Raw genomic sequence first — 27,017 nt, 5'->3', positions numbered from 1 at the left:
ATACCCTCCAGTTCCATCCACATTGTCACAAATGGCAAGATTTCATTTCTTTTGATGGCTGCATAGTATTCCATTGTATATACATACCACATCTTCTTTATCCATTCATCTGTTGATGGACATCTAGGTTCTTTCCATAGTTTGGCTATTGCGGACATTGCTGCTATAAACATTCGGGTGCACGTGCCCCTTCAGAGCACCACGTTTGTATCTTTAGGATATATACCCAGTAGTGCAATCTCTGGGTCATAGGGTAGCTCTATTTTCAGTTTTTTGAGGAACCTCCACACTGTTTTCCAGAGTGGTTGCACCAGCTTGCATTCCCTAAGTGTCTTACTCTTTATTTCAGCTCAGGTCATGATCTCAGGGTAATGGGATCAAGCTCCGAATCAGGGACTACACTGGGCATGGAGCCTGCTTAAGATTCTCTCTCTCTCTCCCTCTGCCCACCCCCATATCTGACTTGAGTGTGTGGGTTCCCTCTCTCTCATTCTTTAAAAAAAAAAAAAAAAAAGAGTAGACAAGTGATCAACATTGTAAAGAGATGAATGCTTGTTCCACACACTAACTGAAGTTAAACAGGGTGACAGGCGATAAGGACTACTGCTTTGCATTCATACAGCACTTTAACTTTTCAGTTTTTACGTATACATACCACTTACATTATTTGACCTTTTTAAAAAAAGATTTTATTTATTTATTTGTCAGGGACAGAGAGAGAGAGAGCACAAGCAGGGGGAATGGTAGGCAGAAGGAGAAGAGGGAGGGAGAAGCAGAGGGAGAAGGCTCCCCGTTGAACAAGGAGCGCAATGTGGGACTCAATCCCAAGACCCTGGGATCATGACCTGAGCCAAAGGCAGATACTTAATCAACTGAGCCACCCAGGCATCCCACATCATTTGATCTTAACAACCTTATAAAATGGACAGGGAAAGACATTCACTTCCTAGAGGAAACCAAAATAAAGAAGTTACAAAACTAGTTAGCAGCAAAATACAAAATTTCCTATCCCCATTTCAATGCGTTTTTCACTAAACTGTGAAAGTGTCCTTCCTATTCAACTGTATTTAATTATCCAGTATACGGGGAAAGACAGTTCAGATCTCTTTCATTACCACTGCAGTCATAAATACCTGATAATGTATGGTTGGTAAAGATAGTTACTAATAATTTGTTGACAATTTGTTGTCCATGCTGGACAGCTCCCAAAAATTTACTTAGAAATTTGGATAGCTCAAAATGGTTTAGGAAACTCAGGAATGAGAAGTTTTGTTTTGTTTTGTTTTTTCCCTATCAAAAACCATTGGCAGGGGAAAAGATACTAAGTTAAGAACTCATAAAAATTTAGTGTGTATGTTTGTGTATAGATGAGTATGTTTTCGAAGGGAGAAATAGAGAAATAATAAACATATTAGAAAAGATCTTTTCTTTTCCAACTTAATGACTTGAAACTTACCCCATTTATTTAAACATGTCCCAATTTCAATGAAAGTACAAAGAATCTTACACCTACAATGAAAGAACAGCCAATTGACTGACTGTGAATAATCATATTTGAAATAACCCAGATTTTGTATTTTCTCTCATCTGTGGTATCCTAGCTCACTATCATGTACTATTCTCTTCCGGGCACTCATTATGATTCACCAGATCAGTACAGGAATGAACCCAAAGCAGACTTGAAACATGGGAAAGCAGAACGATGCTAGCCCTAAGAAACTATCTTTCAACTCACCCTGTCCCACAGTGAACACTCAAAAATGTTCTTCAATTGTCTGCTCCAACTACTTGCTCCTGGTAAAAGCCGACAGATACACTCTAAGATCAGAGATAGAGGTGCCATCAGCAGATTCAAGTCCTTGTAAGGACCCAAGAATCCTCACTTCCATCTGGAAGGATGGAAACTGCTGAGTTTCCATGTCCTTGTTTCCTTACTTCTATCTGGAAGGATGGAAACTACTAAGTTTCCACGCCCTTTGCTATTACAGAAACTTCATACTCAAACTGTCTGACAATTCTGTCGGTGGCATCAGTGTCTTGATATGACAACCATGCAACAAGCAACTATCTGCAGCATTGTTTGCCTCAAAGAACTAGAGCTTTCTCTCAGAAAATATTGCCCACCTAGGTGCTCTCTCCTAATGTTTGGAATTTAAACAGAAGCAACCTTATTGCCAATAAAAGATCTAGACTACATATGCAACTCTGAGAGGAGGGTAGTGATAGCTTACTATGCCATTATTTTGAATGTCTCAAGAGCATACACCTAGGAATGCAAGTTCACTTGCAACAAATACATTATCTTTCTAGTACTTTCTCTTTAGGATCATTTAGAAATGGTATTTGGAATAGAATCATCTGAAGTTAACCTACTGTGTGCCATACACTTTGCTAGCTACTTTATAAGTTTAATCCTAACAGGCCTTAGAGGTTTTTTGTTATTTACTGCCTTTTCACAAATGAAACCAAGGATAAGGAACTTGTTAAGTGACTTGCTCAAAGTTCAAAGCTACTACAAAGCAGAGATAAAAGAACCCAAATCAGTTCAAATATCTTGGTAACTTGCTTCTTAGTACCCTATTTGCTTTCTAAAGGAGTTATACTGACATAATGATATTAAAAACAAAGGTATTCCTACTTCAATTTTTTTGTAAGAGAACTGATGGGTTTAATACACAGTAAGGACTACTATGTCCAGAACCAAATTAATGCATTAAACCAATACCCATTTCTGTATCCTAATCTGATAATCTATACCAAATCTCTCTTTACCAGTTAGACCTTATATAGTTAGAAGAGCAGAAAATGTTTTGTTCAACCGCTATAGTGGTCTGGAATATATAAGATACCTTTCACATTTCAAAATCTATAAATAATCACCTTTCTACAAATTTTCCCAGACACATTTATGTTAGTTTACTTGGAAGTAATGAATCTTTGGGTTTTGCCATAAAATGAAGCATTCTAAAACATGTAGGCTTCAATGTGCTGAAAGCACTGTAACAATAGATTACAGACTAAACTACAAAACATTATCTGTATAATTATTAGCTCCACTTTACAAGCAAAGAAACTATGGTAAGAAAGTACACATAACTTGCCTAAAGCAATAAAGCTAGAAAGTGGTAAAGCTAGAATTCAAACCCAGGTTTGTGTAACTCCAAAGCCTATGCTTCCTATTGCTACCACCTGCTGCCTCCTAGCTCCTATCTGGTAAACATATTATCCTTGTTCACAATTCTAAAACCTCTATAGAAATGCATGCATACTTACTTAAACCTATTGTTCACTATAGCCATTAATTTGTCATAGTTTCTAAAGTAAGATAATTGAAAAGTTACCTGAAAAATTACCATTAGAAAAATTCAGGTAAGGCAACACATTTTTGCAAAGTTGGGAGAGGTCAAGGGCAGAAAATTTATACCACCAAACCTTTTTTGTTCACCAGGAGTTATAATTCTTTTTTTTTTTTTTTTTTTTAAGATTTTATTTTTATTTATTTGACAGAGAGATCACAAGCAGGGAGAGAGGCAGGCAGAGAGAGAGGAGGAAGCAGGCTCCCTGCTGAGCAGAGAGCCCGATGCGGGGCTCGATCCAAGGACTCTGAGACCATGACCCGAGCTGAAGGCAGCGGCTCAACCCACTGAGCCACCCAGGCGCCCAGGAGTTATAATTCTTAAATTGATGTGATGGTAAAGCCAAAAAAAATTTTTTTTAATTTTAAGAGTATTCAAATACCATAAACCCCCAGCCTAAAGGCTGAACAAAGAACTTACTTTACAAGATCACATTACCATCAATAAGTAAGGGCTGAACTGTGACTATTATTATATTCTACTCTTTATCTGAGGTTTTATTATCAGCCAAACAGAAAAAATGTAATCATATCATAACTGGACAGTTTTAAACTTCTGAATGGCTATTATCTCCCATGTTCCAGTGTTTCATATTTCTTTATAAAAGCATATCAAAAAATAGGTCAAGAGTAACATTCCCCAAACATGAATTCCTCAATCTATTAGAGTTGAATCTAAATATGTAACTTCTTAATGTAGAACATATAGTTTAAAATAACGTTCTTCTGGGTTTTTTTTGTCAGACACATTCATTAGTTAATAAGACAATATAAGAATCACTGTCTAAGATATGTCAAATAATAGATCAAGTCTTACCTCCATTGCTAAAGCTGCTGTCTGTTGGTCATAGTGATTCAGAAGATTAGGCATGAAGGTAGTATTATAAGGCAAATCCTGGCACATCCTCAAGGTAATGGGTTCACAAGAAAACAAACTGTGCCCACCTATATGTCCCACAAACATAGTCAAGGGCCAAAAGTAGAAGACGATCCGACTCATAGCCATCCTTCCTGGATCTGAATGAGATTTGGTTGATCAGGCCTACTCAATAAGGATTTTAGATCTTTATATACCTGCAGGTCTCAGCTTGAAAGTATTTCTTCTATATGTTATGTTAAGTTCTTCAAACAGTTAAATACTCTGCACCGTCAGAGGTTTGTTAGCTTGGTCTCACAAAAGGCATTTGTTTTTGGTTTCACAATACGGGAAAATGACATCATCTTGTCTCTTCTTTTCATTTTATTACATAGGGCACATTTGGCCAACATATCAAGTTGATCAACCACATTCCCAAACAACAGATTCCATCTTAGGAGAAGAGCTATTTCTTCCTTTGATTGAAATATCTGAGAAGTATTTTTTTAAATGAGAGATATTAGTAATTTCCTCTCAAAATATTGTAGACTTGATATTAAAGTCTTCGATGAGTTCAGTAAAGTTGCAGGATACAAAATCAATACACAAAAGTCAGTTGTGTTTCCGTACACCAACAACGAACTATGAGAGAGAGAAATAAAGAAAACAATCTTTGATGAGAGATATCAATCACACTGACCTCACAGATAAAATACATGGGTATTTCAGAGACATGGTATAGTTTTTCTACTTTATCATTTATGCTATAGATATACTAAAACAATCCTTAACCAGAATTTAAAGGCAAAATTTCTTCCTTCAATTGTTAATATAACATATAGTTTAATTTCTTATCTAGAATGGCAGTTTTTCCTTTGTCACAAGCTATAATTGATCCATTTTGAAAAGTATGCTGTTGTCATAAATTTAAATATCTGCCATACTTAGACAAATAAATAAAATCTTTAAATATCTGCCATATTTATAACCAAAATTACTGAATTCAAAATTTGTATCTGTTTTAATCATTAATAGTGCATTTTTACATTAACTGACGCGGCAGAAGGTATCTGTGAAAACAGTGAAATATACATAAATTGAAAGATATGAATTCAAGTCCCTTACTAGCTGTGTAAGTATAAACATATCATTTAACTTCTCTGAACTCAGAATTTTTCTTCCTGAAAATACTCTCTTCTCTCTGATAAGGATGATATGTGAGTGAATTATGAGATAATATATGTAAAAATACTTTATAAAATGGTAAAGTAGCACCAAACATTAGGTAATTTTATTACTAAATTACACTTACACAAGGGCGATCTCCATCAACCAATATTGAACTGGCAAACAGAAGGTTCTAAAAGTACTTTCAAGAAATTTTCCAACATTATATCATCTTTTTAGATAGTGCAAAAGCAGTATCATAGATGTAGAAATATTTGACTAACAAATGTTTCATTGTATAGCTAGGCTGCAGAGAATAAAAAACGTCCCCCCCCCCGAAACATTGCTCCCGAAAAAATCACAGCAAGAATAGGAATGATTCTCAGTTACAGTTTTCACTAAGCTTTAGATTCTTCTGACTTGCCCCTACTTTTCCAGGGGCAAGAATACCTATCTTATTTGGGGCTGAGAGGGTGTGGGCAGAATGAAAGGTAGGTCTGGTAGGAAAAAGCATTTACTAAGTTATGACTTTCATTTGGCTTAATAATGATTTAATTATTAAATCATTAAAATGATTAAATTTCATTTTGTTTTATATACATTGGTTATTTCTGTGTTTGTTGTGAAGAGCCTATGCTCAAAACACATGAGTTCAGATTCACAAACTCTCAGAGACCCAAGTTAATATGACAACTTAAATACTAAAGCCCATAACAGCTTAGACTTTGAGACCTGGACTCCTTTGAGTGAAGCAGGGAAAGAAACTGTTCTTTGTTCACTATCAATGCTTGGGACTGCTGCATCCCAAACTTTAGTTACTAAGCAGAAAAAACTATTTGGAGAAAATAAAGCAGTTGCTGAATCTTTCCAATTTCTTCCTCTAGTACATGGTATTGAGTGGTGGAAGGGAAAAGGAAAGTCTAGGAATTGGGAATACTAAAAAATAGAATTAGAAACACTAAAGTTGTGAGCAATCCCTGCCCCAAATGACTATTCTCTATGCAAAATCTCTAAGTCAGAGATCTTTGCGACAGCTTTTTGGCCTGCCATATTTTTTTCCTCCTTCAAGCTGGCCCCAGAAATGTGAGGTCTGGTTACAGAAAACTGGTAGTAAACACAGTCGTTTATATTTAAGCTTAATTATGTGCAACACAGTAATAATTATGCATATCATTAAATATGTGTCAAATAACTACTGAAAGCTTTACTTGGTTACAGTATTAAAAAATCCATGTAAGTTCAGTCTTTGTAGTTTATTGCTTAGGCAGCATGTTCATCTGCCTGCAACTTAAAAAAAAAACAAAAAACTAAAGAGAACATTGCTCCTTTTTTTAATATATACATAATAATACCAACAATCTTTCAAATTTCATTTAGACTAATTTTTTTTTTCTTTTTAAGATTTATCTATTTGACAGAGAGAGAGAGTGCACAAGCAGGGGGCGTGGGAGAGGGAGAAGCAGGCTCCCTGCTGAACAGGGAGCCCAATGCGGGGCTTGATCCCAGGACCCTGAGATCATGTCCTGAGCCGAAGGCACATGCTTGCTTAACTGACTGAGCTACTCAGGTGCCATCAGACTAATTTTTCAAACAGGTGTTTCAAATTTATGGTTCAAAGAAGACTACCATATAAAAGAAGGAATGAGAAATATCTCATTGGGTTTTTAAAACTAGATGACACCCCCTTATACTTCTCCCTACTTTACTTTAAATTAGTCCTTTTCCTCCTATACAAATGAAGCTTCCCACTGTCTTAAAAAAGTTTCCTTTATGTACTACAACACCCAAATTACCATATATCAAAACACTTCTGGAAAATCTATTTTTGGCTGGAGTAGGATGAAAATCTTAGTACTTTAAGACTGTAGTTTATGATTATTGAAATAAAAAGTGAATTCAGGGGGGCGCCTGGGTGGCTCAGTGGGTTAAAGCCTCTGCCTTCAGTTCAGGTCATGGTCCCAGGGTCCTGGGATCGAGCCCCGCTTCGGGCTCTCTGCTCAGGGGGAGCCTGCTTCCTCCTCTCTCTCTCTGCCTGCCTCTCCGCCTACTTGTGATTTCTGTCTGTCAAATAAATAAATAAAATCTTAAAAAAAAAAAGTGAATTCAGTAAGACAAAAAGAAAATAAGGCAGTAAAAATCTTAAAACAATATGTTTCCTCCAAATGAGAGGCTCTCTAATTTTAATGTGTAGTGGTAGATTCATGGATCCCCTTAGAAGTCTAAGAAATTTGAATCTCTGGAGAACGGACTACATTCTAACAGTCACCTCAGGTACTGTAACAAATGGTCTGTAAGTCACGTTTTGAGGAATTCTACCCTTAAACCAAGTAATTTAAAGAGAATAGGTATATTTAAATATTATATGCTTAGCAAAAGTAATACCTAAAACAAATTTAAAAAATAAAAGTAGATAAAGAATAACACTTTAATAGAAAAATGGGAAAAGGACATAAATTTACAAATGAATGACAAATAACCAACAAACACACAAAAATATTCGACTTTACTAATAATGAAAAAGATGCAAATATGAGAGAACACTTTTGCCAATCAGACAGGCAGAAATAACAAATGAAAGAACACAGTATGGGAGAGGATGCAGAAAAGAGAACATTTTCAACATTCCAATAACTGGTTTACAGCTGGTATTTTAAAAATGGCTACTTATCTCAAAAGCCCTTAAAATGTGCACAATTTGATGCAACAAATCTATAATTTATTCTACATAAACACACAAGTACACATGATGCATAATCAAAATGAGAGTAACACTTTATAGAATAAAAAACTAGAAATAACCTAAGTCTACCAAGAAGGGATTCATTTAAAAAAAAAAAAAGTAGGGAAGGAAATAATGAAACAAGATAGGATTGGGAGGGAGACAAACTATAAGAGATTCTTAATCTCGCAAAACAAACTGAGGGTTGCTGGGGGATGGGAGGCTAGGGAGAGGGTGGTTGGGTTATGGACACTGGGGAGGGGATGTGCTATGGTGAGTGCTGTGAAATGTGTAAGCCTGATGATTCACAGACCTGTACCCCTGGGGCTAATAATACATTATATGTTAATAAAAATAATAATAAAAAAAAACAAAAAACACACACTATGGTATAACCACATGGTGGAATATTATATAGTCAGTAACAATACACTAAGTAAAAAATAAAATTAAAACAATTTTCTAAACAGCATACATGTCCTATTTCAGTCAAAAAATATATACACAGAATAAAATCATTTCAACTGCTTAAATATATTATAAATGCTCTGAGGTTTAATAAAAGAACCTATGGAACATTATTCTGTATATGGAATAATTAACTCGGCTAAACCTCCCAATGTGTGCTGACTAGCTAACAAGAATAAATACTAGTTGAATCACTGATTTATTGGCTGCTAATTAAGGAACAAGCAAAGAGACACTCTAATGCCCTACTGCAGGTAGTAAGGAAAGCAAAAAAGTGATGATCAATTTAGTTTGAGTAAAAACTGGTTTTCAGTACTGAAAAAAATCAGATCACTGATCAGCTGAATCAAACAGTATGCACATTTTAAAAGAACTTTTGATATGCATTCCAAATCACTCCTCAATAACAATGAGATACTGCTTCTAAACAGGACTGTGTGGGTAGCAAAAAGTCATTTTTCCTAAGGTAGAGTCATCTATGGAAAAGCTGTAAGTTGAAGTTCCAGATCTGCAGGAAATAGAGAAAATCCTGGACCCAATGAGGTCCTGCCAAAATATACCAACTCATTAAACAAAGATTAACAGTAATTTTGGCATTCTTACTGATATTATACTGTTTACCAGTAGAATCTGCAGCATCTCAGATAAATAAAGGGACCTGCTGAGTGAACACAACTGGAGCAAACAGCTTCAGGGGCCAGGGGCCATCAAAAAGTGAGTGACAGGGCAACAGCTATTCATGCCCTACTTGTGGGAGGAGAGGCACACTCACTTCTCCATACAGCAATGTAAGATACATGGAAAACTAAGTTGCCTGATTATCATTCCATCAGAAAACAAAAGGACTAGATACATCTAATTTTTATAAATGTATAATATTAGGAATCTGATACTCCCTAATTACCAGTTAAATTGTAAAAGCCCTTAAAATAAAATAAGCTGAGTATTTGTCCCGAAATACAGCAATAAAGGGGTAGGAGATTCACTCTCGGAAGACTGTTTTTCCAGGCTAGCTGCAAAACCAGACCCAAAGCACTTAGGTGGGAAAAGCAAGAGATGGCAACTGTGAAGAGGAAAGCAGGCTGAATCCTGAAGAAAGACTGACAAAGTAGGTCCTGGGGCTGTCAAGAGGGTCCTGCAAAAGATTAGGTTCAGTAATTCTATTCCAATTCATACTTTTTGTACACAAAATGATCCATTTCATCATTCTTGGTTTAGATTTAACTTTCTCGACACCTTATAAACAACATTTGGCATTTCAAATTCAGAAATACAATCCGAAGGCTGCTTCACACACAATGACTACAGTTGGAACAGGGGCGATATTGTCTTCTTTCAGATTTCCAAGAATGCACTGCAAGGACTAGCAATGACTACCTCTAAATAATGAAGTTTCTCCTCTAAGGGAAAATACTGTATTGTAAGAGAAACAAAATATACACTCAGAGCATAGTCACTGTTCTAAGTGTTACTTTCCTTTTCCTAAAATCCACGTGTTCTCTGGCCTTTTGTTTTCCACATCTTATTACATAAAAAATGAATTTATTCTCAAAATTTTGTTTCCTGGTTGCTAAGTTTATATAGCTTCATATTTAATTCATAGGGCCTAGATTCCTATTAATCTCTGAATGAGGATCTCTTTCTGCTCTATATTATCTGTCTAAATTTTAAAGTCCATCTCGGCATCTACCTATTACCACACATAACCTAATCATCCAATGTGCTGAGTGATGATAAGGCTTATAAAAAAAAAAAAAAGGAAAAACAAACATCTAGGGTCAAATTAAAATGAATGATAGGCATCAAAATCCATCTCATTTTACAAATTAAAAATTACTTTTAAGACTAAAGAAACCAGGGGCGCCTGGGTGGCTCAGTGGGTTAAGCCGCTGCCTTCGGCTCAGGTCAATGATCCCAGGTCCTGGGTTCAAGCCCCACATCGGGCTTTCTGCTCAGCAGGGTGCCTGCTTCCTCCTCTCTCTCTGCCTGCCTCTCTGCCTACTTGTGATTTCTCTCTGTCAAATAAATAAATAAAATCTTAAAAAAAAAAAAAAAAAAAAAGACTAAAGAAACCAGAAGATCTTTTAAAACTAACCTGAAAACAAAAATGGAAAGTTAATTGGTTATCTGAGTGGCTCAGTGGGTGGAGCACGTGACTCTTAATTTGTGCTGGGTGTTGTGAGTTTGAGCCCCACACTGGGTGTAGGGATTACTTTAAAAAACAAAATTCTTCAAAACACCAAAATGGAAAGTTCAAGGATGGCCAGATTCTGAACTTTAAAAAAAAAAAAAAAAAAAATTGGATTGAAATTCCAGCCCAGTTTTCCCTTTCCAATTAAGATCTACTCATCAGAAAATCCCCTAACATCAAGCCCGACTTTTTCCCTTAGCAAGGTTTGTTTGGTTTGTACGCTTTGACTGTAAAATTATTTCAGAGAGATAAAATCTGGAAATCAGGATTTTGCTGCTGTTGTTGTTTTGGGCTCACTAGCCTAGTTATATACTTCATGCCTGGGATCCACCAAAAGTGTCAATAGTTCTTAGCAAAATGAAGTGAAAAGCACTTTGATGCAATCATCAGTTAAAACTCCTCCCTAGCCAGTGAAGAGTTCTTACTCTTTCCTCAAATCTTTATTGAATAATTTCAACAGACATTTACCAAATCACTCTTTTTATTTGCATTATTGGTCTTTTCATGGGAAGCTACAGCTTTAAGCAGCCATAGTTGTAGAGTTTTAGGAGTTAAAAAAAAAAAAACAACCATGAGGCCAACCATCACGTTCTTCTGTGAAAGGTAAAGACGTAAGAACTGTTTCCTACCACGTTTCCTAAAGAAAACAGAGTAAGAGAAGCCTAACATCAACAAACTAATATGCTCAGAATTACTTTTGCGTATACAATCTTATAGTTTTACTAACAAACTAATATGAAATTTAAGACAGGTAGAGTTTTTCCTGAAATGGGAAACAGAGGACTTACTATGACTTACTATTTTTCCTTTCCCAATGACAAAGCCTTCCACACTGTACTATACAAAGGAAGAATGTGCACTTTATTAAATTCCTTTCAACCTTCCCTACTTCAAATATCTCAATCATGGAACTCCCAAGAAAAATCTACCTAAATATTCAAAGCACAAAATAAAGCTCAAAAGAATATCGTAGCTAAGATGAGGAAAAGAATGAAAGAGCCCAACAGTCATTCCTTCTACTATTAATGGGACACTGTTATAGATTTAGGAGAGGTGAAAAGGTAGAGATTATTAGTAAGTGGACGAGATTAAAAAAATATATTAAGACAGAGAAGGTAGGATGGTAGGTTTTATTCTCTTGATAGTTTCAAAACATTTGGTGGGTAGAGGAGGAACACGTTATTTTACTAAATAAAAGGCAAGAGGGTAAGAGAACGGGTGCATCTTTTTTTTTTTTTTAAGATTTTATTTAATTGACAGAGAGAGACAGCTAGAGAGGGAATTATATTTTATCTTCAACTCCATCCCTTCAAGCTCACCCATTAAGCTTTCACGCCTCTTTCCTACTTTCCCTAACTCTGAATCTTTTTACCCTTAGCTGTGGCTTGGTAGTTCATGTAAATGACCTCGTCCCCACCCCACCCCCCCAAGAAGATAGTACCGATTTGCTTAAAAGTATGGATGTGAAGCAGTATCTTGCTTCTTAATAACAGAACTAAGAATTTATCTATTCCTCACACTGTCAGCACACCACTGAAGACTAAAAGGCTGAAGAGGGAGGTAACATCCCTCATGTCAGTCAGGTCTTTGTTTCCTTGCTCTTGCAGTATTGGCTTTGCAAAGTAACCCAATTCCTGTAAATAAACATTACAGTCTATCAAAACCACTTTTATAAAATAAGATTTTGTTTGGATACTTTTATACAGCAGTCATTTTTATAGGTGTTGGGTCTGGTCTGCTGCTGCATCTGCCCAAATTCAGAAGAAAACCAAAATTCAAAATGTCATTTTAATTCTGGGCAAAAAATTGGACCTCTTTTATTGGTATTTTTCAACTTCACATCTATCCCACACCTAAATTAATGGCACGCGCTTTTGTTCTTTAATTAAAAAAAAAAAAAAAAGAAAGAAAGAGAGAGAGAGAGAGAGAAAAGGGGGAGGGGGAAGCCCTCTTTCTCCTACAGAGGAGCACCTAACTCCAAGACTCCTGAGATTTAACGAGCTTCTGGGAAGATGTTAAAATGTCCTGAAATGCTTTTACAGCACCTTCATCTGAGAGGCCGTCTATTAATTACCCAGCAGTACCCTCACGGCAAATACATATTAGCATAAAAGAGGGCAGCGGGGGAGGCATCTGAGAGGCAGCGCAGACTTTGGAAACTGATGGGATGGAGGGGACAACTTTTAGGCACTGGAAATAGGAGGTCGGCCAAATGCTGAAACAACATCCAGGCAAGGGGCAATTCTAACGTGGGTCTCGGGCCGGCCCCAAGCACCCGGGGCTCCCGAGCCCTAGATGTATTGTCCTCCTCCCCCCACCCACCTCGGCCGCCGCGTCCTCCACCCACTCTCCCGCGAGCGCCAAGCGCCCCCGCGGCGCCGACCCAGGGAGTGGGCGCCCAGCCCAGACACCCTCCTCCGCCCAGCATTTGGGCGGAGGGTGGCCGAGAGGGAGCCGCGGTCCACACTCGCACAGGTTGCCCAGCGCTGGCTTAGGATGCAGAGGGTTAATAATCTCCCGGGCATCTGCCCATCTCAGCCCGCACCCCAAAGTCGGCTCCTCCGCACCCCTTCGGCACGCTGTGGGTCCCGAGGAGCCCCTCCGACCCCCGCCACAGCCTGGCGCCGAAGGCTTTTGTTTTGGCCGCGACGAGAATAACGATCCCTAAGGAGGAGGTGCAGGAGCTGCTGGTGGCTCCTCAGCACAGGGTTAGGCAGAGGAGCGGGCAGCCGCGGCGGCACCTCCTCATTCCCCACACTGCCCGCGCCCTTTCCCAGCCAGCCGGCCGGGCAGCCGCACGCCTCGTCGCTCACCTCACACCTCGGGGTCGGGCTCCAAGGGGGCTGCAGCGCCGGCCCAGGGCGGCCGCGGGTCCCTAAGGTAAACGGAGCCAGCAAGGACCAACAGCGCGCGCCGCCTCAGAGCGAACGCGAGCTTTCGGGAGCGCCGAGGCGCGCGGCCGGGGGGGGGGAGCGCGCGCGCGCGCACGCACGACGCAGGCGCGCTGCGCACCCTCGGCTGAACGCTCCCATTTTGGGCCCCGCTGAGAGGTCCCGCTGAACAACCCTGCACTGGCTTGTTCTCTGCGCCGTCTGGTGACGCCTTGCGCTGTCCTGCTCTGGCGGCGGTCTTTCGAACTCTGGAATGGTTTCTCTTAAATGCGCTCAGTCCTGTTTGCAAAACCCTCCCTGCCCTGCTGAGAAAGCGCGGCGACTCTCATCACTCGAGCCCGGGATGCTAACTATCATCGCAAGACGACCAAAACGGGTTCTGAGAACGAGTGTGCTGACCTAGGAACTCGGGGATTGGAGGTGTCAGGAGTAGGGTTACAGATGTTGAGGGTGGCACTGGGTGTAGATGGGACTGAGTATCTGGCCTGTTGCAGAACTTCACGCTTAAACAACAGAGCAGACTGGAGACCTTCCTGGGAACGGTTTATACCCGCGTGGCCAACACCTTAGGTGCACAGGTGGACTTTGTGGTTGTTGCTAGCATTCCCCCATCTTTTTCTCCGTAGAAAATGTTTCCCCTTTCTTCTTCTACATAAACCATTTCAGAAAGAATTCTTAAAGATCATCGAAACCCAATCTCTCATTTTTCAGTTGAGGAAAAAGAACGCTCAGAAAGGTTGAGTGACTTTTCCACAGTCACACAGCTTTTTAAGGGGAGTCTGGATTCATTCAAAGCCAACGCTGTTCTTTTACTACATTGTACCTACCTTTCTTTCTCTTCCTTTTCCTCCCTTTGCAAGCTAGACGTCATAGGCATCATTTTGTTCTGTTGATAGCCCATGGTCTCAAGTAATACTGTTGCCCAACAACGTGAATATACTTGCCACTACTCAACTGTACACTTAAACAATGGTTAAATTGGTAAATTTTATGTTAAGTGTATTTTACCACAATTTTTAAAAGGTGCTCAATAAGTGTTAAATAAATGAGTATTGAGCTTAGTCACAAATACAGTTTAACATCAGATGGTGAGCTGTGGGAAAAAGCATAATAAATGAGATCTGAAGTGACATTTCAATTTTCTTAATAAACACTTGAGCAGTAACAGTTTGTTTGTTTTAAGTAATACTGATCCTTCAGCTGATTCTAAGCAAGTCAGTGTGTCCTGTTGAGCCAACACTGCCTTTTCTGAGGGTGAGTGAGGAGGCAAATAGTGTATATGAAAATCTGTGTGTGCTTGCTTTATGTATTTCCAGATTTCTTGTACCCACAGAACCTCTGGAGGTGTGCAGCTAGTGTATTTTTATGAAATTTGCACACCATCCCATGAAAACTGTCAGGTATAGGACATATCATAGCTCACATGAGAAGGTGGGAGTGATTGATAAATTATCACTGCATGTATCGACATGATTAAATCTCAGAAATAAAACACTGAAAAAAGTGAACTACAAGATATGTAAATTATGGTGTCTCTTTAAAAACACTTAGCCATATTGTGAATGCTTATATATAAAAAGCAGAAAAAATGGACAAGTAGGCTACATACCAGTTGCATAGATAGTGATTACCTCTACACAGGCAGAGAGAGGAATGAGATCTGTAAAGTACACAAAAGGGGCTTCGACTGTTAATCACACACATGAAGCAAAAATGTTAATGTTTTTAAAAATTTTGGTGGGGATACTAGGGTGTTTCTTACGTAGTCTTTAAATTTATCTTTATGTTTGAAGGAATGTTGACGTACTTCCAACTTCAGTGACCTGGTGTGCTCACTATGAACACAGCCTGACTGGTGTCATTCAGGTCAGAGGGGAAAGGAGCATCAGCAGTTGGACGGATGAGATGCTGCACAAGCGGACGCCGGGAGGGTGCTGGTTGAGAGGACAATCGACAGGAAGCTTATTTTCAAGGTATAAAATTATGCAAATTCAACAGGGTTAAAGTGAGGTGGTTTCTTTTATCCCATCTCTCTTTCATTCCATGTTGTAACCACCAGTAGAAAGTCTGTAATGAGTGGGAACTTCACAGAGAGACATAGCATGTTGTTAAAACTGGTCTCTTTCTGGATGAACCCGTTTTGAAACCGTAAATGTTAACTGGTAATACTGTACATGGTAATTTAGTATTGCATCGACTACCTTCCCCAGACCCTCCCCCCCACCAAAAGCTATGTTTATTCATTTACATACAACCTGATCATGTGGAAAAACCACTAGGCTGGAATTCAGACAACCTAGGTTCTAATTTCAGTTTGGCCACTTACAGATTATTTGTTAACTCAAGGAAAGCAACAATCTCTATGAGCTTCACTCTTCTCTTTCAAGTTGGAGATACACAAACTCTGCCTACTTCAAAACTACAAAACAATATAAGCATAGGTTTACATTTGTTTAAGTTGGAGGAGAACATATTTTATCTATTTTAGGAAGCATAGATGGTGGGAGTTTGGTAGGTTTTTTTGTTTTGTCTTTTTGTTGTTGTTACCTGCTATCCATAGAAACTGCTTTACATTTACCAAAGCAGCTGTCTGGAATTTTGAATTTTTGGTTGTTCTCCAGCACGTGTTTATAGTTCTATCACAAAAAGTTATCAATGTGGGCTTTATATTGGTTATTTACACGTTGCATTTTCCAGACTTTCTCATAAGATCTTTTTCATTCGTGTGTTCTTGTGTTTTAGTTCTTGTGTTATATGGTGGGTGCTCAGGAAATTTAATTAGACCGGACCGTAAAATTTTCCAACTTTGGGTTATTCTTATTAAGCCATGCCATCTGCTGGTTCCCTGGTGTATCTGTCAGTCAGCCTGAATTTCTGTTGAAATTCATGCTGAAGCATTTGTGAGTTTGTGTGTTGGGCAATTTTCCCACGTCCTTCCACTTCCTGTGGCAGGTGCTCTTCTTTCATGGAACCAGCAGCGAGTTCTTTTTCCTCCTACCCTCTTTTACCTGTTGGCCACTCTTAAAACCCGGAAAAGTGGAGTTTCCATTTCGAAGCCCTGGAATGACCAGAGAAATATAACTGGGCATGCTCAGTAGGTTGCCTTCTGTTGGAACACTAATATGTCTTGAGTGCTTGTCGATGCTGCTTGTGTCGGGATTGGACACATCAGTCTCCCAGCTTTATATGGGGAGATTGCAGCCCCTCCCACCTTCTTGGCGCTCGGTCTTTTTTAATTTTATCCGTGTGCCCAATTTTGGAACCAGCCTTCCCGAATCTCTTGACCAATCAAGAGACCACTCATTGTTGCCTAAGAGACCCGCGATGCCAGCAAAAGGATTTATAGGAGGTGATTGGATTCCTGGAAGGAAGGGCGGGGGCTGGACGGAGTCAAAGAAAAGGCTGCCATGGAAACACCAGCGCTTGAGGCTTGAAGAGGGAGGTGAGCAGAAAGAGGTGAGAGCCGTGGGCTGTGCATGAAAAGGATGGAGACTCTTTTCAGATCTCCACTCTGAGATCCTCATGGGCCTCTCACAAACCTTGTTAGTGCTCCTGGGGATAATATTTTGCTCCGCTTCAACTGCAGTTAAAATGCCAGGTGCTTCATGCTTAGGAAATTAACAACAGTTCATTATTTCTGTGCCTATCAAACACTAGCCCTTTATCTTTAGTGTAGTTTTTGCTTTGTGTCTAACTAGTTGGATATAAGATGAATTCGTATTTAAATCTAACCGTACCTTATTTCCTGATAATTTCCTGATAATATCATTTTCTTTTCTAATGATACTGCAATGCACAATGTGTGTTGGCAGAGAAATTCAATCCTATTCTGCTCTGTAAATTCCAAGTAAAAACCCAATAATCCTGAGTTTAATTCCAGTGCTCAAGTCATAATGTTCTGAGTTTTATCCTACATTTCTATTAGTTTTAATCTTTAAACTGCTTCTTCTCCACTATTGTATTCATGCACTCAGTTGATTTGACAAATATTTGAGCACCAATTATGTAGCACTGGGATTAGGATTCACGTGAGCTATGTAAGAAAACCACATGAGGAAAAAGGCATCAGAGTTCTGTACTAGTTGTTTTGTACCAAAGTTCAGTGTGTCTGGGTAGATAGTGCATGGGGACGGGGGTGGGAATGAGGCTGAAAAGGTAAATTCATAGTGGACATAGACTTCCATGATAAGGAGTCTGGTTATGCTGTAGCCATCAGAGAGTCTCTGAAGGTTTTTGAACTGAAAAGTGATATAATCAACTGGTCTTTTTTTTTTTTTTAAGATTTTATTTATTTATTTGACAGAGACAAAGAGAGCAGGCAGGGGGAATGGCAGGCAGAGGGAGAAGAAGCAGCAGGCTCCCCACTGAACAGAGAGTCCAACATGGGGATCCATCCTAGGATCCAGGATCCTAGGATCAGCCAAAGGCAGAGGCTTAACCTACTGAGCCACCCAGGTGCCCTTCGACTGGTCTTTTTTATTTTTCTTAAGGTTTTATTTATTTATTTGACAGACAGAGATCACAAGTAGACAGAGAGGCAGGTAGACAGAGAGGGAGAAGCAGGCTCCCTGCTGAACAGACAGCCCGGCGCGGGACTCGATGGATTGATCCCTGAGATCATGACCTGAGCTGAAGGCAGAGGCTTAACCCACTGAGCCACCCAGGCACCCCTTTCTTCCTATTCATTCAAGGAAAAGTTAAGGACCAACATTCAAAGACAGCCATTAAGGTGGAAAGAGTCACACAAAAAACAACAGCAAGCTTAGATGTGGGAGGAGAGGAAGACAACTTGCTTTGTCTTGCTGACAGAGTGGGGACAGTTACTTCTTCTGTATGTTATATTAAAATGTCTGTCTTTGTAATAGTCCTGAGTGTTAATGCTGTGAACATGTGTGTGCATGCAGGAATGTACACTACTCATCTTCTGGAGTGGAAGAAAACACAAAAGGATAATGACAAAGCAAGAGCAGGACAACCCCATTTGAATGCTTCTGCAGAATTGTATTACCAAGAGGCTGTATGTCCTAAAAACCATGATGATTGAAAAAAGGCTAGTTCAAATAATTTCTAACTGTTAGGTACCAGGGAAAAAGAAAACAGCCAGTGCTGGGCCTTAGGGAAGCCCAAGAGAAGCTACTTTGTCTTAATTCAGAAATTGTGCCTAGCTTGTTTCTTCCGCAAACTGGAAAGTTCTCAGCTTACAGGAGGAGTTTTTCACCTGGGGTGAGCAAAATTTTATGTTCATGAGCATTTTTCTAGGGAAGGGATTCATAGCTTTCATCATGTTTTTGAAGAGTTTTATGGCCCTTAAAAAAAAAAAGGAATTAAAAACAACACTGGTTTAAAGAGAAGAAAAATCAAACATAAATAACGATACAAAACAAACAAACAAAAAATATATGTGATTTTTAACTGAGCAGATCTAGGCTCAGAGACCACACTTTGTATCTATAATTTGCCCGCTCACACATACTTTTATAGCTGCCAATTAATAATACTGTAATGAAATAATTTCTTATACATTTTGCAATTTGGCTAACCATGTGTGACTCAGGTAATTAGGTGTTAGAGGTTGGGAAGAATGTGAGTGCTGATGTGAGTCCTCTTTATACCAGTGGTTTGGTGGCAGTAGGCAACTGCGAAGAAGCAATTGGGTAATGATGCCCCTGTAGTTTTCAAACATTGGCTTTATCTTCAGCTAGAACTCAAACCTGAGAGAGAATATTACCTGTCAAGGGAGAGCCTCAGAGATTTCAGATCTAGCTTTTGGGGGAATCCCATATCAGCCAAAAAGTAATGTTTTCTTTTTAAATTGCCCAATCTTTGCTGCTGTATAGTAATTTTTGGAGCCCATAGATCAGGGAGGCAAGCTCTGGCTTTAATATGAAACCCATCTTCAGAGAGGAAGGAAGGCAGTAGCAAGTAGAAACTCTGAGGATATAATATTGAAACTATCAGGGTGCCCAGGTGGCTCAGTCATTAGGCATTTGCCTCCAGCTCCAGTCATGATCCCAGGGTCCTGGGTTCGAGCCCCGAGTCGGGCTCCCTGCTCTACGGGAAGCCTACTTCTCCCTCTCCTACTGCCCCTGCTTGTGTTTCCTCTCTCACTATCTCTCTCTGTAAAATAAATAAATAAAATCTTTTAAAATTTTTTTTGTTTGCTGTGGCCCTCCAATAGTTTTGTTTTTGTTTTTGTTTTTAGGATTTTATTTATTTATTTGAGAGAGAGAGACAGAGAGCATGAGTGGAGAGAGGGGTAGAGGGAGAAGGAGAAGCAGACTCCCCACGGAGCAGGGAGCCTGATGTGGGCCTTGATCCCAGGACCCTGAGATCATGACCTGAGCCTAAGGCAGTTGCTCAACTGACTGAGCCACCCAGTCGCCCCCCTCTGACGGGGTTTGAGGCACTCTGTCAAATTCTAAGAAAGGTTGCAGGAAAGTTATTAGTTACTGAGACTGCCCATCTGTCAGGCACTCTGTTGGACCCATTTTCTACAATCTTTGAAACAGTGGTTGAAGGTAGATGCAGATAGATTAAAAGCTCAGATAGACTGAATAAGTTGCAAAATGTTATACAGCTAGTAAGTTTTAGAGCCAGGATCAAACCTGTATAAAATAAAAAGTTTTGTATTTTTTTTAATGTAAGCAAATATAATATTTACAATGTAAGTAAATAAGCAGAAAGAAGAAATTCATTGCAAGGATAATCAGATAGCTTACAAAAAATGGGCAAGAAAGGACAAGGGGCTTCTGAGGGGTAAGGCAGCAGGTGCAACTTAACAGGGCACTGATGCTATTGTTAACAACCACCTCAGCTGTCAAGTTAGGAGGAGCCAGCATCAGTCCCACTGGCGTAGCTTGGTCTCATGACCAGGTCTTGGCTGGGGAAGGAGAGGCGACCTTGATTAACCAACCCAGCAGATTCTAAACAATAAGGGGCAAGTAATTCTTCATGGAAATTAAAGTGTTTTAATCAAATGAACAAAGACCTAGACTGGGTGCCTAAAAACAGCACATTTCCCCCAGTAAACCCAAATATATCCATCTCTAAAGGCTCAGATTTGTCCGCTACACCATTCTACTTCTTAAATATGGTATCAAGCTAGAACCCTTGTTACTTAGGTATCACAGAGAGGGGAGGAAGAAAGACAAGGGACCAGGATGGAGTGATTTATATTGCACTATGATTTTATAAATTAAATACTTCTTTCTGGCCAGGTGGGTATGTTCTTAGCTAGAAGTAATTTAAGCAGACCTGATCTGATTTCTAGTTCCACAATCTACTGTCTGTCTGTATAAACTTAGGCAGGGTGTGTGACGTCAGTGAGCCTCATTTTCTTCATCTATAAAATGAGCTAAAACCCACCACCTCCTCAGATTGTTATGAGCTTTAATTAAGCATGCAAATAAAGTGCCTGACCTATAAAATGTTCCCAGTACATGTTCTTCTCCCTCCCCAGTTCTCTCTCTCAGTGTACTAAAAGATGGTATGGTCTTAGTATTTTTAGTATTCTGAAGATCCTATGTTTCATTTCTTCTGATAGGTATGGTTTTTCTTATGGAAGAATATTCTGTTATTTCATGATGGCATTTGCACCTCCAAAAAGTACAGATGCCCCCAAAATGCAGACAAAGATGAGTACCTGGACACCTCTAAACCATCAGCTTTTGAATGACCGGGTAAGTGACCAGAGCTATTTTATATCTGTGAGGGTAGTCTGTGAGGAGTTCCCAGAAAAAGATTTTCTTGCTAGAATTGCAGTTACTGAATAATGCTGCACATTTAACCAAATAAAATGAGTAAGTCTCAACTGATGACTCACCTTACTCAGCTTCTCCTAAGAAGTTTATTTCCTACCTGCTTTCTGGGGAAGCACTCATAGAATAATACACCAGAGGATTGCAGAGGTGGGAAACCGAGTATCATGCTGGGGTGTCACTGGCCAGCCTCTCGGGATTTCTATTCCTGCTTCAGTTGGAGGCAGAATTTACCAACAGATCAGTGAGCTCCTATTATCAATCCCTGTTATAAGGACCACACCTAATTGTCAGTAAAAGACAATCAACATCAATAAGACTGACCTCATTATCTTGCTCCTACACCCCAGTTCCTCCTCCTGGTAAAAGGCATCACTTTACACCAAGTCACTCAAGCCAGAAATCATCCTCCTCCCTGCCAGCTCTGGGTTGGTTTCTCCCAATCTACAAACTTATAACTTAGCCCATTACTTATGGCATAGAAGACACTACCATTTCATAGGAAAACACAAGATTCTTGGATCAGAGACAAAAATCTTTTTTACTCACCGTGCAGCAAGTGGCAGGAGCAACATGTTGGCATTGGTTCTCTTCACCCACCTTGTCCAACAGGAGTGCTCCAGAAGGCATGGAAAAATACTACACACACCATGGGTTTGCATGACAACTGAGGAACAGTGAGCCTAGGGAGTCCTTTGCTTTTATAGTAAGCAGTAACAGTCTGCCCTTGGTTCCCGAGGGAGATAGTACCTCATTACTCAAGGTTGCCTTGCTCCAAATGTACCTTGGAAAAATGGCCCAAGGAAAGAGCAATGGAGACCTGGCCCTCTTGGTATTCCAAGACATTTAGGAGAGTGAGATGGAGGCCCAGGGAGATATGTCTACCAGCACCCCCTCACTTCCACACGCAATTCATTTTCAAGTTCTAGAAGTCTTCCTCTTCATCTGGGCCCCTCTCCTTCATTCATCCATTTGCCTCCAGCTTCCCATTGTCAATTCACACCCTCATCACCCTCACCCTTTGCCCGATGCACCGCTGTAACCCCTAACGGGTTTCATCGCCTCTCTCCCGACCAATCCATCTTCTATTCTGGTCCCAGAGTGGTATTTGGTATTTCCTAAAATACCAAACTAAAACAAGAAAAATAAATAGAATTAAAAGCTAAAATAAAATACCAAGGTCATCATTTTGTGTGAAACTGGTAACAGGCCCTGCTCCAAAGAGTAAATTCCAAACCCCTATGCCTAGCACTGGGGACTTTTCTTAGGTCGACCTCAGCCAACCTGTCAGTTCCAAGCCCTGCCACTGCAGGAGTCCCATCCTAGGCCCAGACCAACAAAGTAGCCTCCAGATGAGCCAGGCCCTCTCACACCTCCACTCCTTCGCTCTCCTTGTTGCCTCCCCTACGAGCAACTTGAATGTCATTTTCTCCAGAAGGCCTCCTCCTATTTGCTTCTCTTTGCTCTCATCACTGTTTACCCACTTTCCCAGTCAGCTGTAATGTGTTAAGAGTTGAGATTGTGTCTTTTCTCTCTGTATTTCCAGTGCCTGACATAGTTCCTGAGGCACAAAAGATGGAGTCAAAGTTCAGCCATCTTCCCTGGGACCTCCTTCACGGACGCTCCCCTTCCTGTCCCTAAATCCTTCCTTCCTTAGTCTGGATTTGACCCTTTGCCTCTACACTGAACAGATATGCTAACTACCCTGGGAAAACACGAGCATCAGTCTGACCCCTCCTGTTCAGTACTTTCCTGTTCTACTCCTCTGATGTGAAACGCGAGCAATCTGGCGAGAGAGAGAGCAGCCAGTGTAGTGATGGGAGTAGTGAGAAATAAAAGGGAGAGAGACTGAAAAGGAAAAAGATAAAAGAAGTGAGGAAAGAAGAATGAGACATAGAATAAGAGGAGGGACCAGGAGAAACAAAAGGAAAGACAGAGAATGAGAGACCAAAATCCGGCCTTTATCTGGCCCTGAACACAAGCAAGTCTATGGAAAGCCCTTTATATTCAGCTCAGCAACTGCTTACTGAGCACCTGTGTGTAAACGTTCTTGGCGCTCCAACAGTTTATATAACGGCTTCTCTGCTATCCCCCCTCCCCCTAAAAAACTTCGGTGTTTAGTTTTGAAATCTGTTTTCTCCTAGAATAGTGAAGGCTTTACACATACATGGAAAAGACTTGAATTGAAATACGTATTTGTTGGATGCCTTGATTTCAGAGATTTTCTTTGAAAAATTAGGAGTCTTGATCAATTTAGCAGCCAGGGAGAAAGTATCTTTTTTTTCCATATGCTATTCTTTTATGTGACAGAGAGAGAACAAGCAGGGGGAGAGGGGACGCAGAGGGAGAGGGAAAAGCAGGCTCTTGCTGAGCAAGGGGGGGGCTTCATCCCAGGACCTAGGCCAAAGACAGCTGCTTAACCAACTGAGCCACACAGGCGCCCCATTGAAAAAAAGCCTTAATTGCCTGATTGCCTGTTGCAGGTTGGTTTACTAGAGAAGTAGACTCTGAGATTGGCATGTAGGGCTTCGACTGTGGAGGGCTCTCTGGATCAGCACCAGGGAAGGGAGGGGAAAGGAGGGGAGGTGGGTGAGGGGAGATGTAGAGGGGAAGGGACAAAGGCCACATGTTTGAAGCCTGGCCCTGTAGCCACCAGCCTTTATAGTTCCACAGTGGGGCGCCTGGCTGGCATAGTTGGTAGAGCATCCAACTCTCAATATCAGGGTTCATTTGAGACCCACATTGGGTGTAGAGTTTGCCTAAATAAATAAATAAATAATAAAAAATATACTTCTACACTGACCATCTAGTAGGGGCTACCTGCCCCTGGAAGGGCCTGGCTTTGAATAAAGCAGAGCTCTCAAGTTCATGGCTGAGAGCCAACAGCACTTCCAACAGGTGGGTGAATAAACCCCAGGCAGTGAATCACAGCCCTCATCTTATCTTGAATTTTTAATAGCTTTTGTCTCAAAATGATAATTTCTAGAGATAATATTTATTTTGTTCTTTAGACCTCTCATTTTTATTTTTTAATTTTTAATTTTTTTTAAGATTTTATTTATTTATTTGACAGAGAGCACAAGCAGAGGGAGCAAAGAAGGAAGAGGGAGAAGCAGGCTTCCCGTCGAGCAGGGAGCCTGATGCAGGCAGGGCTCAATCCCAGGACTCTGGGATCATGACCTGAGCCAAAGGCAGATGCTCAACCAACTGAGCTACCCAAGCATCCCATAGACCTCTCTTTTACTTTTAAAGATTTTATTTATTTATTTGACAGAGAGAGAGAGAGATAAGAAGTAGGCAGAGCAGAAGGCAGAGAGAAAGGTGGGAAACAGGCTCCCTGCTGAGCAGAGCCTTAACCCACTGAGCCACCCAGGTGCCCCTAGACCTCTCATTTTTAAAAAAAAGATTTATTTGTTTGAGGGGGATGCAGAGAGAGAGGGAGAGAGGGAATCTTAAGCAGACTCCCTGTTGAGCAAGGAGCCCCACCCAGGGTATGATTCCACAACCCCAAGATCATGACCTGAGCTGAGGTCAGGAGTTGGACATTTAACCAACTAAGCCACCCAGGTGTTCCTAGCTCTTACTTTTTTTATCAAGGAGTTATTTTGTGGTTGAGTTCCAGTTTGTACTAAAATTATTTTTTAAAATCTGTGCATGTATGTACACACATATGTATATGTAGAAATATATATAGACCCATATTAAATTTGTATCCAGGTATACCAAACTATTTTTTTAAAGTAATCTCTATACCCAGTGTGAGGCTTGAACTTACAACCCCAAGATCAAGAATCACTTGTTCCAGTGACTGAGCCAGCTGGGCGCCCCAATCCCAAACTATTAATAGTGGTTTCCAGAGGAGGTGGTCCTGTAGGAAGAAAGCTTTCATTTTTTACTTTACATAGTATAACAAAATTTCTAAAATTCCAAATTTTAAAATAATCTCAAAATGATGTAAATAAAAGTAAAGAGAAAACAATAACTCTGGGAATTGAAAATTCTGGTTCCAGATCACTGATACTTTCCTGTCTGACTTGAGTAAGTAACCTACTTTCTCTGGGCTTTACAATCCTCCTTATAAAATAAGTGAGTTGGATGAGATTACCTCAGAGTTGTTTCCAGATCTAACATTCTGACTATATAAAGGGTATTAAAAATAGACACCACAGACACAGCTTGGCAGAAGGTGTCCATACAATAATTTTAAGGATTTTTCTATACTTCTAAATAGGGCATGTGTCACCAATGATCAGTGTAATTTTGAGGTCCTTGTTTTTATTTTTGTTTTATTTTTGTCTGTCTTTGATTCTGTAGTAAGATGTAAAATGTGTAACTATTTCAGTCTTAAAAAGGGTCACAGGATTTAAAATTTTTTTACTTAAATTCTAGTTAGTTAACATACAGTGTCATATTAGTTTCAGGTGTACAATGTCGTGATTCATCACCTCCATACAACACTCAATGCTCATTGGGGTACAGGAATTGAACTTCACAGCAGACTTAATGCAGAGAGATTGAGGGGCACCTGGGTGGCTCAGTGGGTTAAAGCCTCTGCCTTCAGCTCAGGTCATGGTCTCGGGGTCCTGGGATCGAGCCCTGCATCGGGCTCTCTGCTCAGCAGGGAGCCTGCTTCCCCCCTCTTCCCGCCCCCACCTGCTTCTCCGCCTGCTTGTGATCTCTGTCAAATAAATAAATAAAATCTTAAAAAAAAAAAGGCAGAGAGATTGAATTCAAATTCAGATGCCTTCAAAGACAGCATGATCAGCAGGAGCAAATGTAACAGATTTCAAAATAACTTGAGCACTACGAATTTTGAGAGGAAGAGTGTTTTAAAAGTGGGCATTTCTTTGCCACCTAGCCATCTAATGTTTTAATTTTTTTTTAAGATTTTATTTATTTGTCAGAGAGAGAGAATGAGCATAAGCTGGGGGAGGAGCAGACAGAGGCAGAGGGAGAAGCAGGCGCCCCTGCCATCCAGTGCTTTAGTTGAAAGTAACCAACGTTTCTTTTTCGAGATGTAGTACAGTACATGTTAAAAGGTGTTCTGAGAAAAAGCACCTTGTTGCCATTAACCAATCATAATTTTGGAGCCCCTAAATGTCTCACTCCTACACTGTAATGACGTCACATGGCGAAATATGTAACTGCACTGTCAACAGACTAAAATAACAACCGTAGGATTTTTGACTTAACAGCAGGCTCCAAGTAAACTGTGATATAAACAAACTGCAGTGCTCTGAGAGGAGAGCAGATCCATTTTAATATTTCTGTTTTGAATCAATACTTTGTTTTCTAGCTCTTTAAGATGCCAAACTTGATTGCAAGTCTTTGAAATGAAGACTTGCTCCAAACCCGAGGCCTGACAAATAATGTGTCCCAAATTCTCTTTCTTGCAAGAGTAGAGTCAGACCCAGATCTGAGCTTGTCTAGTGGTTTTCCTTTCTCCCATTGGTCTCTACCTGGGTCTAGATGCCTTTGTAAGAACTGGATTTGCTTGGACCTCCTTAGACTTGGTCATTGACCCTCCAAAGACTATTGCTTTAGGGACAGTTAAGCATTCGACTCTTGATTTTGGCTCAGTCATGGTCTCAGGTCTGTGAGATCGAGCCCTGA

General features: G+C 40.1%; 2 protein-coding genes across 2 annotated transcripts in view; one reads left to right on the top strand and one right to left on the bottom strand.

The window, feature by feature from the left end:
- Positions 1-13,679, bottom strand: part of LOC111156239 (frizzled class receptor 3) — a 92,989-nt gene extending 79,310 nt beyond the window's left edge. Inside the window, exons 1-2 of the mRNA XM_022516996.1 lie at positions 13,570-13,679; positions 4,173-4,853 (exon numbers count right to left, since the gene is read on the bottom strand). Of these exons, the coding sequence (XP_022372704.1) occupies positions 4,173-4,361 (189 nt within the window). The 5' untranslated portion in view covers positions 4,362-4,853; positions 13,570-13,679. The remainder of the gene's footprint in view (positions 1-4,172; positions 4,854-13,569) is intronic.
- A 3,355-nt stretch (positions 13,680-17,034) lies between these two features.
- Positions 17,035-27,017, top strand: part of LOC111157795 (F-box protein 16) — a 45,849-nt gene continuing 35,866 nt past the window's right edge. The window contains exons 1-2 of the mRNA XM_022519452.1: positions 17,035-17,103; positions 21,191-21,326. Coding sequence (XP_022375160.1) covers positions 21,228-21,326 — 99 coding nt within the window. The 5' untranslated portion in view covers positions 17,035-17,103; positions 21,191-21,227. The remainder of the gene's footprint in view (positions 17,104-21,190; positions 21,327-27,017) is intronic.

This window comes from Enhydra lutris, unplaced genomic scaffold, assembly GCF_002288905.1.
Source record: "Enhydra lutris kenyoni isolate GAN:26980312 unplaced genomic scaffold, ASM228890v2 scaffoldscaffold3, whole genome shotgun sequence".
NCBI classification, from domain to species: domain Eukaryota; kingdom Metazoa; phylum Chordata; class Mammalia; order Carnivora; family Mustelidae; genus Enhydra; species Enhydra lutris.
Note: the sequence above shows the minus strand (reverse complement) of the source record. Positions and strands in the feature narration are given on the sequence as shown.